Source organism: Ammospiza nelsoni, chromosome 9 (genome assembly GCF_027579445.1).
Source record: "Ammospiza nelsoni isolate bAmmNel1 chromosome 9, bAmmNel1.pri, whole genome shotgun sequence".
NCBI lineage: Eukaryota > Metazoa > Chordata > Aves > Passeriformes > Passerellidae > Ammospiza > Ammospiza nelsoni.
Genome location: NC_080641.1, coordinates 7636389 through 7649305, shown reverse-complemented (window position 1 = coordinate 7649305; position 12917 = coordinate 7636389). Strand labels below are relative to the sequence as shown.

At 49.0% G+C, this 12917-nt stretch overlaps 1 protein-coding gene across 2 annotated transcripts in view; it reads left to right on the top strand.

Moving 5' to 3' along the window:
• Positions 1-10465, top strand: part of PBX1 (PBX homeobox 1) — a 132366-nt gene extending 121901 nt beyond the window's left edge. For both annotated transcript variants that reach the window (XM_059477723.1, XM_059477722.1), the window contains one exon: positions 5651-10465. Coding sequence is in view for 1 of the 2 variants with exons in the window: in XM_059477722.1 (XP_059333705.1) it covers positions 5651-5743 (93 nt within the window). In the remaining variant the exon portion in view is untranslated. The remainder of the gene's footprint in view (positions 1-5650) is intronic.
• The last annotated feature ends 2452 nt before the right edge of the window (positions 10466-12917 follow it).

Below are 12917 nucleotides of genomic sequence, written 5' to 3'. Positions count from 1 at the left end.
GCTGGGGATTGTGAGGCAGGGAGGGGGTGACTGGGGAGAGAAGAAGGAAGAGACAGCAAAAACTCAAAAGCTGAATAGGACAGGGAGAGCTGGGCTGGTGTTTCTGGCTGTGATTCTCTGTGGGAGAACCAATGTTCCCATGAGTAGCAATGAGGACTGGTGAACTGAGAGTGGCAGGGGATCTGTGCATCCCAAATGGTGACCTGGCATGTTTGGCGTCCCTTCTCTTCTCAGGCTGGTTCTCAGGGAGGGCAGGAGCCCAAACTGACCCATACTGGATGATGTCAAGAGAGGGGCAGGTTGGCAAAGGGACTGCAGCATGTGGGTGACTCCTCAGTTCCCCACAAAGCTGTGGTAGGCATGATGAATGAGGCAGTAATCCAGAGCTGAGCAGACAGTTTAGGAAGCACCTTCTGGATTGCCTGTTTGTTTGCCCTGTATCCCAGCCAGGGATGGGATGTCACTTAATGTCTTCCCACCCACTGAGGTCCCAGTTTGTGCACCCTGAGGTGTGGCTGCCCTTTTGGAAGCACTCCTCAGGGGTGACTGGGGAACTCCTCGGTGCAGACCGTGTCCAACAGGCAGGGAGGGCTTCCCTGCCTTTCCCTGAACCCTTCCACAGCGAGGAGGAGCACGGAACAGAGCTGTGCCACACGAAGCTGCCATCCCCACATCACCCGCGCGTCCCCGCGAGCTGCCGGGAGGAGATGAGCCGAAACCCAGTCAGGGGCCCTGTCACAGTGATGTCTGCACGGGGCTGAGCTTAAGCCATCCATGGAGCCCGTCAGCACCGGGCAGTCAGCAGCAGGTTGCCCAGCTCCACTGCTGGGAACCTTGGCAGGAGAGACAACAGCGCTCGGGGTTTTTGCCTTCCTTGATGGAGGATGAATTTTTAAACGCATGTAAGTCGTGACAGCTGAGGAGAGGGATCTACCCACAGCCCAGCTCCCTGGGAGGCTGTGCTGCTGTGGCTGACAGGCTGCTCCGAGGGCAGGAAGGGCTGGAGCTGGTTCTGCATCATTAGCAGGATAATGGGCAATATCCCAGCCATCACCAGTGCTGTGACCCACGGCTGAGGCAGAGGGAGAGCTGAGCCCTCTCCTGCACAGGTGGGGACAGCAGCACTCCCAGCAAGGGATGGGGACACTGACAGTGGAGGAGCTGTGCTGTGGATACCCAGCCTGGGTCACACTCAGAAGAAGCAGGGACCTCCCCTCCTTTTGGGAGGTTTGGGGTGTGAGCCACTGTCACCCTGTTTTTTAAAGATTTTCTAAACCTTGTGATGTTGACGTTCTTGTAGTGAACTTTCTCACACACTTTCTGTGAATAACTCAGTTTTGCATTCCTTTATGGAGGAGGAGAAAGTTGATGGACTGTTGGTTTGACCAGTATCATTGGACAGGTGGCACTGTCACCCTCCAATCCTCTGTCGTTTTTGGAAAACTATAAATATTGGAGTCAGAAATTAATCTTCCCTTTTTTCTTCACCTTGAGAACAGCAGTGTGAGCTTGTGTTCTTTCGTGTCCTATAGCAACAAGCCACCCCTTTTGGCAAACTCTGAGGCTGTAGGGTCTTGCACCATGAGGTGAGATTTATTAAATGTTAAATCCTTTGGGAGGTTTGGGGGTTTGGGGGTTTGCCTTTTGGCAAACTTTGAGGTTTTGCACCGTGAGGTGAGAGTTGTTAAATGTCTGGGCTGTCTGGACAGTGGTTGTTCATGGGGGTCCACATGTGTATCCAGGAGGTCCCTCAAGATTTCAAAGCATTTATGAAAGCTCAGGTTCTGTTGGGTTCCAGTAGAAGCTGGATGTTTATTGCCACAGTCCTCTGGAGTGCCCTACCCCAAAACATCACCTTTGCTGCCACTGCCCTATGACTGTAAATCCACCAAGAGTTCTACTTCCCCCATATGCTACTGAATGAGTGAACTACAGTCATCTTAAAGCCCTTCAGAAATTTGGTTTTGCACTTAATTTAATTTCCAGATGATTTAAACATGTAGATGAGCTGTTTTTAAAGTTCATGAGAGAGAGTGAAGGTTTTGATTTAAAACTGCTGCTGTGCAGCGTGTGTGTGACCTGGATGGTGGTGCCTATGGGCAGGGTGTGACAAGGAATTTTGGATCCACTCTTGTCAGCAAGGATTGGTACAAGAAGAAGCCGAGAGCTCCTTATTTGACCTGAGATCTTTTGATTGAAAAAGTCGAGCCTTGGGAAAAAAGTTGTTGCTCTGCTCCTCAGCCAGCTGCAGTTCACCATCATGGTCAAGTTTTGGTTCATGGTCCTGACCACCAGCTGGAGTATGGAAGTTGGTCTGGCAGGGTTTCAGTGCACAGGCTCCATCCCTAAGGGATGCCTTGGTGTGTTCTGATGGCCATGGATGCCTGGCCATGACCCTTGGGAAGGGATGTCCTCCCCAGGCTGGATCCTCGGGTGTGTGATAAGACCTTCAGTGCTTATTGTAAGGAGGCCCTGACAAAGCTTTTAGGAGCTGTGAGAGGTCTGAAAAGGCACTGAGGCTGCTCTGTCAGACCAGCCAGGCTGGTAACTGGTGTGTTTGGAGGCTGTTGTGACACCCTGTGCCATTGTTGGGGGACAAGGATTTGGCCACAGGAGGTGGGGTGCTGAGACAGCCTCCTTGCTAAGCAGAAGGAGTCTTTAAAAGTTGGCAGAAAGTCATCTCCCAGCCCCACGTAGGAGGCCCGGGCAGGGAGCCAGCCAGACTTACTGGAGGTGACAAAAATGCTGAGACCTGTGGAATTGGGCATCAAACCAGTTGGTTCAGCAGTCTTTCACTGAGGCTCCATATTTGGACAGTCACCAAGGCTTTGCCTGTGCTCTGGCACCAGAAGGTGACATCTGAGGAGATGTCCTGGAGACCACTGCTCTGTCTTTGGCATCTGCCCCTCCTGAAGAAGTCACAGCCGTGTGCAGGGGCTCGGCAAGGAGGAGCAGCCTCCTCAAAAGACTCCCTTGTCTTTGAGGGAGACCCCAACTGATTTATTGCAGTCAAACCCCAGGGGATCTCCTTGCGTGGAAGAGGTAGAGCCATCTGGGTGGAACTGGATGGATCCCACATGTGGCTTGATGCATGCAGCAATGGGGTGATCTCCAGGATGAGTGGAGATGGTTCTGCATGCCCTCTGCCTGGGGAAGGATCCAGCCTCCTCATGGAGGACTTTTCCATACCAAAGGATGGTGTCCACATGTGAGAGCCAACCTTGGGTCAGAGCCAACCTTGGGTCCTCCTTTCTATCACTTGACCCACAACTTGCAGCCTTCGCAGGCCACACTGGCTTCTCCCCAACATCCCCTTGACTTCCTACTGGTTTTGTTCAGCCACACAAATTCCTGAAGTACAGGAAGGCTCATTTCCAATCTGCTGTACCTTCCAAGGATTTTGGGTGCCGAACGTGAAGCCGCCGCTCGATTGCTTCTGTGGCTGGCAGGCAAAAAAGAAAAAGGCTAAAAATAGTCGAGCACAATAGGGCCAGAGCCCTGCTCCTCCACGGGCCCCCACTGCTCTCCTCTCCCCCCTCCTGCTCCTGTAACGACCCTGCAAACACTAAATGGCATCTGAGTGCATTAAGCAGCAAACTCTCCGGTGACATAGCAATTACGGCTCTGAAATAGATTTGGTGCGTCACGCAAGATAAGGGTTTTGAAAGTTTCTGTTGTGATTATAGCTTGTAACTCCAACAAATAACAGGCTTGGTAATAAGAGGCTGCCAGCACAGCTATTGTGGTTCTCTCTCACTGATGGCACGTAAATTGCTATTAATGTCCTAAGTGTACTTGAATATGCCAGTCTCGGGGCGGCGGAGTTGGCTCTGTGTCTCTCTTTACGCGGCCTGTCATTGTCGGGCTGATAATCTACAGTAATTGCTGCCTCTTGCAGCAGTCCAAGATGTGTAAGGGTGGGTATTGCCTCCTGGGGAGAGCAGGGATGGTGGGTCAGGGCCTGGCTCTGGGTGGGAGCTGCTGAGGGCAGTGGGCATGGGGTACACGGGGCTGGTGATGCTCGGGCATCGTCTGGTGTCACGCGAGGTGGAGCAGAGTGGGGTTTGCTAACCTGTGAGCAAGCTGAGGTCGTGATTCCTGCTTTGCCTGCTGTTGCCTGAGCCCCTTTGCTGCCATGCAGGTATGGAAGAGCACACGGGCACAGCAAGGGGCATGCACACACCTCTTGTCTTGTTTGCTTTGTGTGTGTCCTGCTGGGAGGTGGTGTGATTCTTCAAACGTGAGTTCTCCTGCCTGTCAACTCTTTGCTCCCATCACAGCAGCCTCTCAGGCAGGCAGGGGCTGGGCAGCAGCACCTCAGTGATGCCTTAAGGAGCTGGAACAGAGGCTAGACAGAGTTAAGAGGAATAAAGTGGAGATTTATTGAAGTGCCTTCAAAAGCCATACCCTGGCAGTACCTGGATGGCTCCAAAATGGAAGCAAAAGAGGGCTTGGTCACAAGATCTCACATTTTTATAAGTTTTAGTCCATTTTAGGAGTTAACTGTCTAATTAATAGCTTCAAATTATGAAGTTTCATCCTCCTTGCTTGCTTGCCTACCCTCCTCACGTTGTTTATGCTTTGGGCCTGAAGTTTGAAGAGATTGTCCCTGAGTCTCCAGCTAGAACAGGATTGTTTTGTCTTCACCACCCTGTGAAAAGATCCCAGTACCACTTAATATAAAGCTAAAAATGGAACAGAAACACTTAAAACCTAAAGTACCATCAGGGTGGGGAGATTTTCTCCCCTGAGCCCTGTGGGGCGTGCAGGGTCCCAGCTGGAGGCTGCAGCAGGCAGTGGGACAGGCCAGGCAGCCGCAGTGGGCAGAGCAGCCCGGGCGTGTCTAAAGCAGGAGAGCCACTGCTGCCAACTGGAGCTGGGGCAGCGCTCGGGAAGGATTAATTTGCCAAGCACTGAATCAATGTCAGAGCAGGCACAGGAGGTTGGGTGCGACATCTGCTCCTCTCCAGAGGGGATGGCAGCGGCCGAGGAGCAGCTTCTGTGCGCTGCCGGCTCCTGCCCGCGGCCCTCCGGAGCTCAGCTCTGCAGCGCCTGCAGAATGTTTGGCTCTGCATCTGTCTTTAGGAGAAGAATCAACCTGCGTGCCGTGGTTTGCTGCATGAGCCCTCAGATGGGATATAGTGTTGGCACCTCTGTGGCTCTGTTTGCCTCGGTGAGGCGGGGATGGGGAGCTTTTGTGGGGGACACAGCTCAGCTCAGCAGTTCAGTGGGACGCACTGCTTGTCCTGCACGTTCACAGCGCTTGTGTTCAGATAACATTCAGGCTGCTCATTCTGTTTGCTATTTTCTTTCTTCCATATGAGGAAGAGTTATAATCAGGGGTTAAAAAGCCCCAAACAACCAGAGCTCAGGGTTCTGGAGAAATACACTGGTTTTTTTTTTTAAGGGATGAACTTTCTGTGAGCATTTACAGTTTATCAAAATCTGTTTTCAACAGAAATGTTTCTGCCCTGGGATGGAGCCTGATGGAGCCCTATGTGGGGTGGGATGGGGGAATCAGAGGGGACATCTTTGCCTCCTACAGCAGTCCCAGCTGCGGGAGAAGGGGGCGGATCTGAGGTGGATGGGTGCCTTGGGTAGGGCTGCTTGTGACTGATGTCTGTGTGTGTGTGTGCATCCCTCCCTTCAGGCTAATGGAGGTTGGCAAGACGCTACTACCCCATCGTCGGTGACCTCCCCCACAGAAGGCCCTGGCAGCGTTCACTCTGATACCTCCAACTGATCTCCCAGCAAATTGCATCCCTGGCTGAGCCGGCCCCGGCGGGGGCGGGAGAGGAGGGGGCCTCTCCTAACACCGCAGCAGTCAGACTGGAGGTGAACCCAATCAGCACACACAAGAAGACTCCTTCTCTTCTCTTCGTCGGGATGCTTTTTTCAGCCAATCTGGACACTTCTTTATACTCTCTTCCCTTTCTTTTCTGGGTAGAAGCCGCTGTCCCCCTCCCCACCACCGCCACGACACCGCTCCCTTCCCCTCCCCGCTTCCCACCCAAGCTAGAAGGATTTTAAGGAGGAAAAGCAAAAATCCACCACCACCACCACCACACAAAGCAAGCCCAGAGTAGTGTACAGCCTCGTGCTGGGTGTCTTTCTGAGGAGCTACAAATGTACCTCAGTCACATCTCGCTCCCTCGCCAGCAGGCAGCCCCTGCCCCCCTTCCTTTAACGCTACCTCTCCGTAGGGAATTGCCACCGTAGGGAATCTGCTCCCTCCTCATCTTTGCAGCTTCCCTCACTCAGCCCTGCCCTGTGAGCTGTCCCTCAGTTGCTGCAGGCACGGGGCAGGTGGCACAGCCCCCGTGCACGTAGAAGGAGCCAGCGTGCTCCCCCTCGCTCCCAAAAGGTACCGTTCCCATTGCCAGCACTGGGGAAATTCCCAGTGCCAGCCCTTCCCAGCCAAGCATCCCTCCCACTGGCTGCTGTGACCTGGATGAGCTGTGGAGCCCTGCTGTCCTGCCTGGAGGGGAGAAGAGGAGGGAAGGAAGGGAGGCAGAGGCAGGTGAGAAGCGGCCATCACCGGTAACACCTCCAGGAGCTGTGTGGGATCAGGCATGGATGGCTGGTGGGACACCAGCAGCTCTCACAGCACCTAGAGAGGCTGCTGGTGGAGAGCAGTGCCACGGGGTGTTGGCTCCCATTTCCAGGAGGAGCTGTGTCCCCAGTTCAGGCAGCACCCACAGAGGTTTGTGCCACCCCGCTGCGTTCCCAAAGCCAGCAGTGAGGGATGGGCAGCAGAATGCCAGGGGCTGGAAGTGCTGGGGTGAGTGTCTTGGGTGCTTTTGGTAGCTCTTCACACCACAGGTTTGCTCTGTAGGACGGGAGGCTGCCCCTCTGTGGGATGTCTGGGTGCTGGAGCTGCTGGTTTGACCCTAGGAGTTACCTAGGCAGTGGCCATGGAAGGACTCACGGGACTTTCTGCCCAGCTTTTCTGGCCCACTGTTGGGACAAGCAGTGGTGGCTGGCAAGCAAGGCTTCATCCTGCCCCTTCAGGCTGGTGCTGGGAGGATGTGGCTCCATGGAAGAGCAGCAAGAGGCAGCACCAGCTTCCCTGAGCTTCGTGCCAGGGTGCGACTTGTGGCCATCGGTTCTTTCCGTGGGCACGAGGAGGCTGAGCCAGCCCGCACCAAGACCCTGGGTGTGGTGACACTGGTGAGGGTGCAGGATGTCTGGCAGCTCATGGTGGATGCCAGGATGCCCTGGGATCAGTTCCTCACGCTGTTGAATGTCCATACCCACCCTGCTTGTGCTGGTCTCCAGGTGGGAGCTGCCAGCGCCGAGCAGCGTTAAACAGAAACCATTTAAAATTAAAGCTCTGCCAAAAATACTTCCACCCTTCTGCTGGAAAAAATCATGGTCCTTGGTGGTGTGGCTGCAGCTCCAGCACGCTGTCACCTTGCAGCACAGGTGTGTCATGTGTCCAGCAGTGACACTCCTGCTCCTTTGGCATCCATGGCAGAGCGGGCAGAGCAGGATGTGGCATGAAGAGCCTGGGGCTGCCTCCCAGCTGCGTGCTAGGAGCATGGAGAAGGTTGTTTTCCTGCCAGGACAGTCGGGAGGTGCTGCCCACTTTCCCCAGCTCTGCACCTTTCCACTTTCCTCCTCGTCTTCCCATCTGCCTTTTGTCCACTTGCAGCTTATTTGACATGAACCTGTCCTGGCACAGCGTTCCAGGGGCACAGGACTGGCTTGGGCCTCTCCTGCTGAGCCACAGCAGTGCTCTGCCTGCAGGAATGCCACCAATCCCTTTGGAAAGCACCTGGGAATGAGCCAAAACACGCTGGGGCTGCCCCTTGCTCCTCCACGGTACTTTGCAAATCCCCTCCTGGGTTCCCCGCTTGGTCCCTTCAGTTTATGTTGGCTTGCCTTTTCCTTTGCTTTTTTTATTTTTTTTTTAATTTTTTTTTGTTTTATTTCTCCTCCCCATTCTCCTCCTCGCCCTGCTCCAGCCCTGAGTGTTGTGGGGTTTTTTTTCTTCTTCTTTTTTTTTATTATTATTATTTCTCTTTTCTGCCCAGAAAAACCTGACTTCGATACCAAAAAAAAAAAAAAAACAAAACAAAACAAAAAAAAAAAAAAACCACAAAAAAAACACAAACAAAAAAAACCTGCAGAAACTCAAAAAAAATAAAAATGAAAAAAAATCACAAAAAAAAAACTCGACGATTCTTTCAGCTTTATTAACATTTTCCATTGTTTCTTGCGATTTGTGTCTCGTTCTTTGTAGTATTGATGATAACGAACATTTGATAATGAATGTTCTTGTATATTCAGATAAAGGAGAAAAAAAAACCAAAAACGCAGTCGGAATTTAATAGTGTTTATAATAAAAGAATAAAAAATGACCCTCTTAGCACGCAAAATTGAACAGGGGGAAGGTCCCATCCCTGTTCTTTCTGTGGCAACAAGCGCTTCATTCCTGTATAGTTTATAACATCAAACTACCTACATTCATCCTCCTTTTTTTTTGTTTGTTTGTTTTTTCCCATGGTTTGGGTTTTTTTTCCATTTTCTCGCATTTGTGAATTAGTTCAAGAATGCTAGAAAAGTGTAGAGTTGTGCACACTCATTTCTTCTTACACAATGTTTAAAAAGTGACGGTAATTCATTTTGTAAAACTTTAAAAAGAAAAAAAATGGTTGGAATAGTGAGCATTAATAGGTACAGTCTAACACTTTATGTTTCTTAACGTTGAGACCCAGAAATGAACCTTTTTGTTGGGGTTTTCTTTTTTATTATTTTTTTGCCTTGTTTGAGATGGGGGGGAGGGGGCTTTGATGATGATGATGATGATGATGATGATGATGATGATGATGATGATGCTGAGTTTATTTTGACCTGTCCGAGACGATGGCCTTGCCACCTCCCCTGCGCTTTTGAGCTGTGGCCAGAGTGATGTGAAAAGTGATGCTGGTGTTTTTGGGGAAGGATTTCCTCCCCACTCCTTTCAGACCCCGGCTCCAGAGGATCCTGGTGTGGCTGCTGTGGGGTTGAGCTGTGGGATTTCACCTCTGGAAAGAGATGGAATTCCCGGGGGTTTTGGGGAGGTGGTTGGGGGGAGTCAAGCCCTGAGCCCCCCTTGTGGGGTTCCACAGGTTCCAGCCTCCATTCTGGGCGTGTTGCTGAGCTCCTGGAGGTGATGATGAAAGGGCAGGAATCCTTCCCAAAACGTGGCCGTGGTTGGTTCTCCTCCCTGAATCCCAGTGTCCCAAAACCGAGGGATTCGGGGTAAGGAATGATCCAACCTCACCTTGCTGGAGATGGGGTCTCAGAGCCTGGCCCCGAGCCCTGAGCTGGGACAAGGGGTGGGACGTGGCCACAATGTCCCAAATCCAGCCCCAAATCCCAGTGAATGCAGAGTGGGGTTCAAGGAGAAGCCCTGAGGAAGGTGCTGGTTGGCATCACTTCAGTTTTCTCCCAAAACATTTTCCTGCTCCTCCCAAAAAAACCCCTGAGCTTTTCACATCACTGACCAGTTTAGGGTTTGGGGTGTTCCTTTTAATCCCAAGGTTTCCTGGAGTCCTTTTGTTTCCGTACACCTTTATTATTATTATTATTTTATTATTATTAAGAGGATGTAAATCAGACATTGCCTGGGGGGTTGGTTTTGTCGGTTTGCTTTTTTTGTTCTTTCAAAGCCCTTTCTGTCCCTTGTAAAGGTGATCCACTTTGGAGTTGCTTTTTCTTTTCTATTTTTTTTTCTCCCCATCTTTTTGTTTTTTCTCTCTTCTTAATGGATTCCAAATATTAAAAAGAAAAAAAGAAAAGAAAAAAAAAAAAAAAAGAAAAACCCTTAAAGAAAAAGGAAAAAAAAAAAAAGACTCTCTGTTCCAACCTGGTTTTGAAACTTTTCTGCTTCTGTAAAGAAAAAAAAAGGCCTCTGTCTTTCTGATCCCAATTGAAACTTTTATGTTCTATGACGATACTAACAAGGTGTAGGTTTTACAGTTTCCTGATTTGTACTGGTAATGCATATTCCAAATAAATAGTTTCTTTTGTTGCAAAAAAAAAAAAAAAATCAAAAAAAACCAAAACCCTGAAACCAAAGCTGGTGTGTTTATTGGGGAGGAAAAAGAAGAAAACGAGATACCCTGGGGGGTTCCCCAGGAAGGGTTTGGGGTGCAGAGATGGGGGTGAACAAAGGCAGTAAATACCCTGGTGCTGGGATGGTGTGAGCCAGAGGGATGTGACTGGGGATTCTGCCTGAGGCACTGCATCCCTGGTTTTACAAAAAAAGAAAACAAAACAAAAAAACAACAACAACAACAACAAAAATAAATAAATAAAATTTTTAAAACCCCAACCAAAAAAGAAAAAAAAAAAACTAAAAAACCCCACAAAAAACAATACACCATACAACAAAAAACCCCATCCAAAAAAACCAGAAACAAACAAAAAAATACCAAAAAAAACCCGACAACAAAAAAAATCTCTTTACTGCTTTTTTGGACTTGTGCACTGCTTTCCAAATAAAAAGCTGGAAATGGGATTTTCTTTATCACACCAAGATCTGGGGCAGGGATGGGGGAGCAGGGGAAGGCTTGATAGCCTCTCCTGTTTTCCTTGGAGGGAGGTGGGTATTTTAAAAAAAGAAAAAAAATTTTAGAACATTTCTGGGAAGAAAAAAAAAATTCATTTTAAATTTAAAAATAATTTATAATTTTAAAAAGAGTTTGTGCATAGGATGCAAACCAGATTGTAGATGGACTTGGGGGGTGGCTGTGACTCTGTGCCCCAAACACCCCTGGCACCCCTTGGGATGAATCCCCAGGAGAGCAGCCAGGGATGCTGGAGCTGGCTGCCTCCCCCATGGATTTCTTGTCAATGATTATTCAATCTCCAGGCTGACCTTTCTGTTCTAAATAACACGGCAATATCAGCTCGGGCCAGCCTCCAGCTCGGGCTGCAAATTAACTGTATCGCAGTGCGGCAGGGCCCCCTGAGCCGCCCGCCCCAGGAATTATCTCCCTCCTAATTCCAGTTTAAATATCAGCCTGCTCCCAGCTGCTCCCTTCTCATCAAGGCTCAGACCGGCTCCGAGCAGGGAAATGTTAAGTCTCACCGGTCCCTGGTTGTGCTGGGGGATGATTTTGGGGCTGGGCGAGGCTCTGCCACGCATCCTTGGGCGGGTTTTGGCCCTACTGACAAGGTGTGGGTTTTACAGTTTCCTGATTTGTACTGGTAGCACGTATTCCAAATAAATAGTTTCTTTTGTTGCAAAAAAAAAAAAAAAAAAAAAGAAGAGAAAAAAAGCCAAAACCCCGAAAGCAAAGCTGGTGTATTTATTGGGGAGGAAAAAGAAGAAAATGAGATACCCTGGGGGTGCAGGAAGGGTTTGGGGTGCAGAGATGGGGGTGAACAAAGGCAGTAAATACCCTGGTGCTGGGATGGTGTGAGCCAGAGGGATGTGACTGGGGATTCTGCCTGAGGCACTGCATCCCTGCTGCCTGCCCCGTGCCTCAGTTTCCCTGGGCATACGGAGGCGAGATCTCCTGGACACGAGGATTTGCCCATGAAAAAAAAAAACCCAAAAACCAAAACAAAAACCCCAAAAACCAAAAAAAAAAAAAAAAAAAAAAAAACAGCAACCAACCAAACTAAAACAAAACAAACAAAAATAAAACCAAATACAAAAACAAAACCAAACCAATAAAACCTGGCTCCACTCCCAGCTTGGGTCTTGGCCACTCTCTGCCAAACCCAGGCAGGTTTGAGGTGGGAAAAGGGCACTTGGAGCCTCCCAGAGCCAGGCTGGGTGCATCATCCTCCTTCCCTGCCTTCCTCCCTCTGTTCCCCCTTGCTGGCTGCTTGTGGATAAAAGGCAAATCCACAAATGCCAAACTGGATTATTTGCCTCTTCCCTGCCATACCCAAACTGGATTATTTGCCTCTTCCTTGCCATACCCAAACTGGATTATTTTCCTCTTCCTTGCCATACCCAAACTGGATTATTTGCCTCTTCCTCGCCATCTCCATCCCCCTCTCTGCATCCACATTGTTTTCCCTTCCCCCTCTGCCACTCACTTATCTGTAGGATTTTTTTCTTATTTTATTTTTCCCCCTGTTTCTCTGGTTTTGAGCAACCAAGTTCAGCAAACCCCGAGGTGCAACTCCTGCACTTTTCCATTTCACGTCGCAATATTCTAGACCAAAAATCCCAGGGAAAAAAGGCAGACACATAATTCCCACAGCAGAAGCTTCAAAAGGCTTTTTTGGTGAGCAGACAGCCCGGGCTGGTGACCCACACCCACATTATTAACAATCCTCCCCTCCTAACCGAGGGGCTGGGAGGTGTTAAAGTTACAGTTGGCAGTAAAGCCCCGTCTACAGGCAGGAGAATTTAATATACGGCAGAAGTTTCCCCTATAAAAAGCCAGGGTTATGTTTTCCTCCAGTTCACCAGGAGTCTATAACTTACGACCTCCATAAATGTGAGTGGGTCTCACAAGTCAGCCCATCAGTCTTTGGAGTAATTCTGCTTTGTAGTAAAATATTTTATTGTGCCTTGGATGCAGGCAGCCCGGCCTACCCTGCTCGGGGTGGGTGGCTGTCCCCACGTCCCTCCTGTGCCAGCACCCTGGGGATGGCGTGGAGGGCCTGAAAAAAGAAAATTCAAATTTAAAAATGTAATAAAATAAAGTAAAATAACATGAAATAACATAAAATAAAAAATAAAATGAAATAAAATAAAATGAAATAAAATAAAATATATAATAAAGTAAAATAAAATAAAATAAAGTAAAATAAAATAAAATAAAATAAAATAAAATAAAATAAAATAAAATAAAATAAAATAAAATAAAATAAAAATAAAATAAAATAAAAATAAAATAACAAAATAAAATACAAAATAAAATAAAATAAAATAAAGCTACAGTGGAGTAAAAGAAAAGAATAAA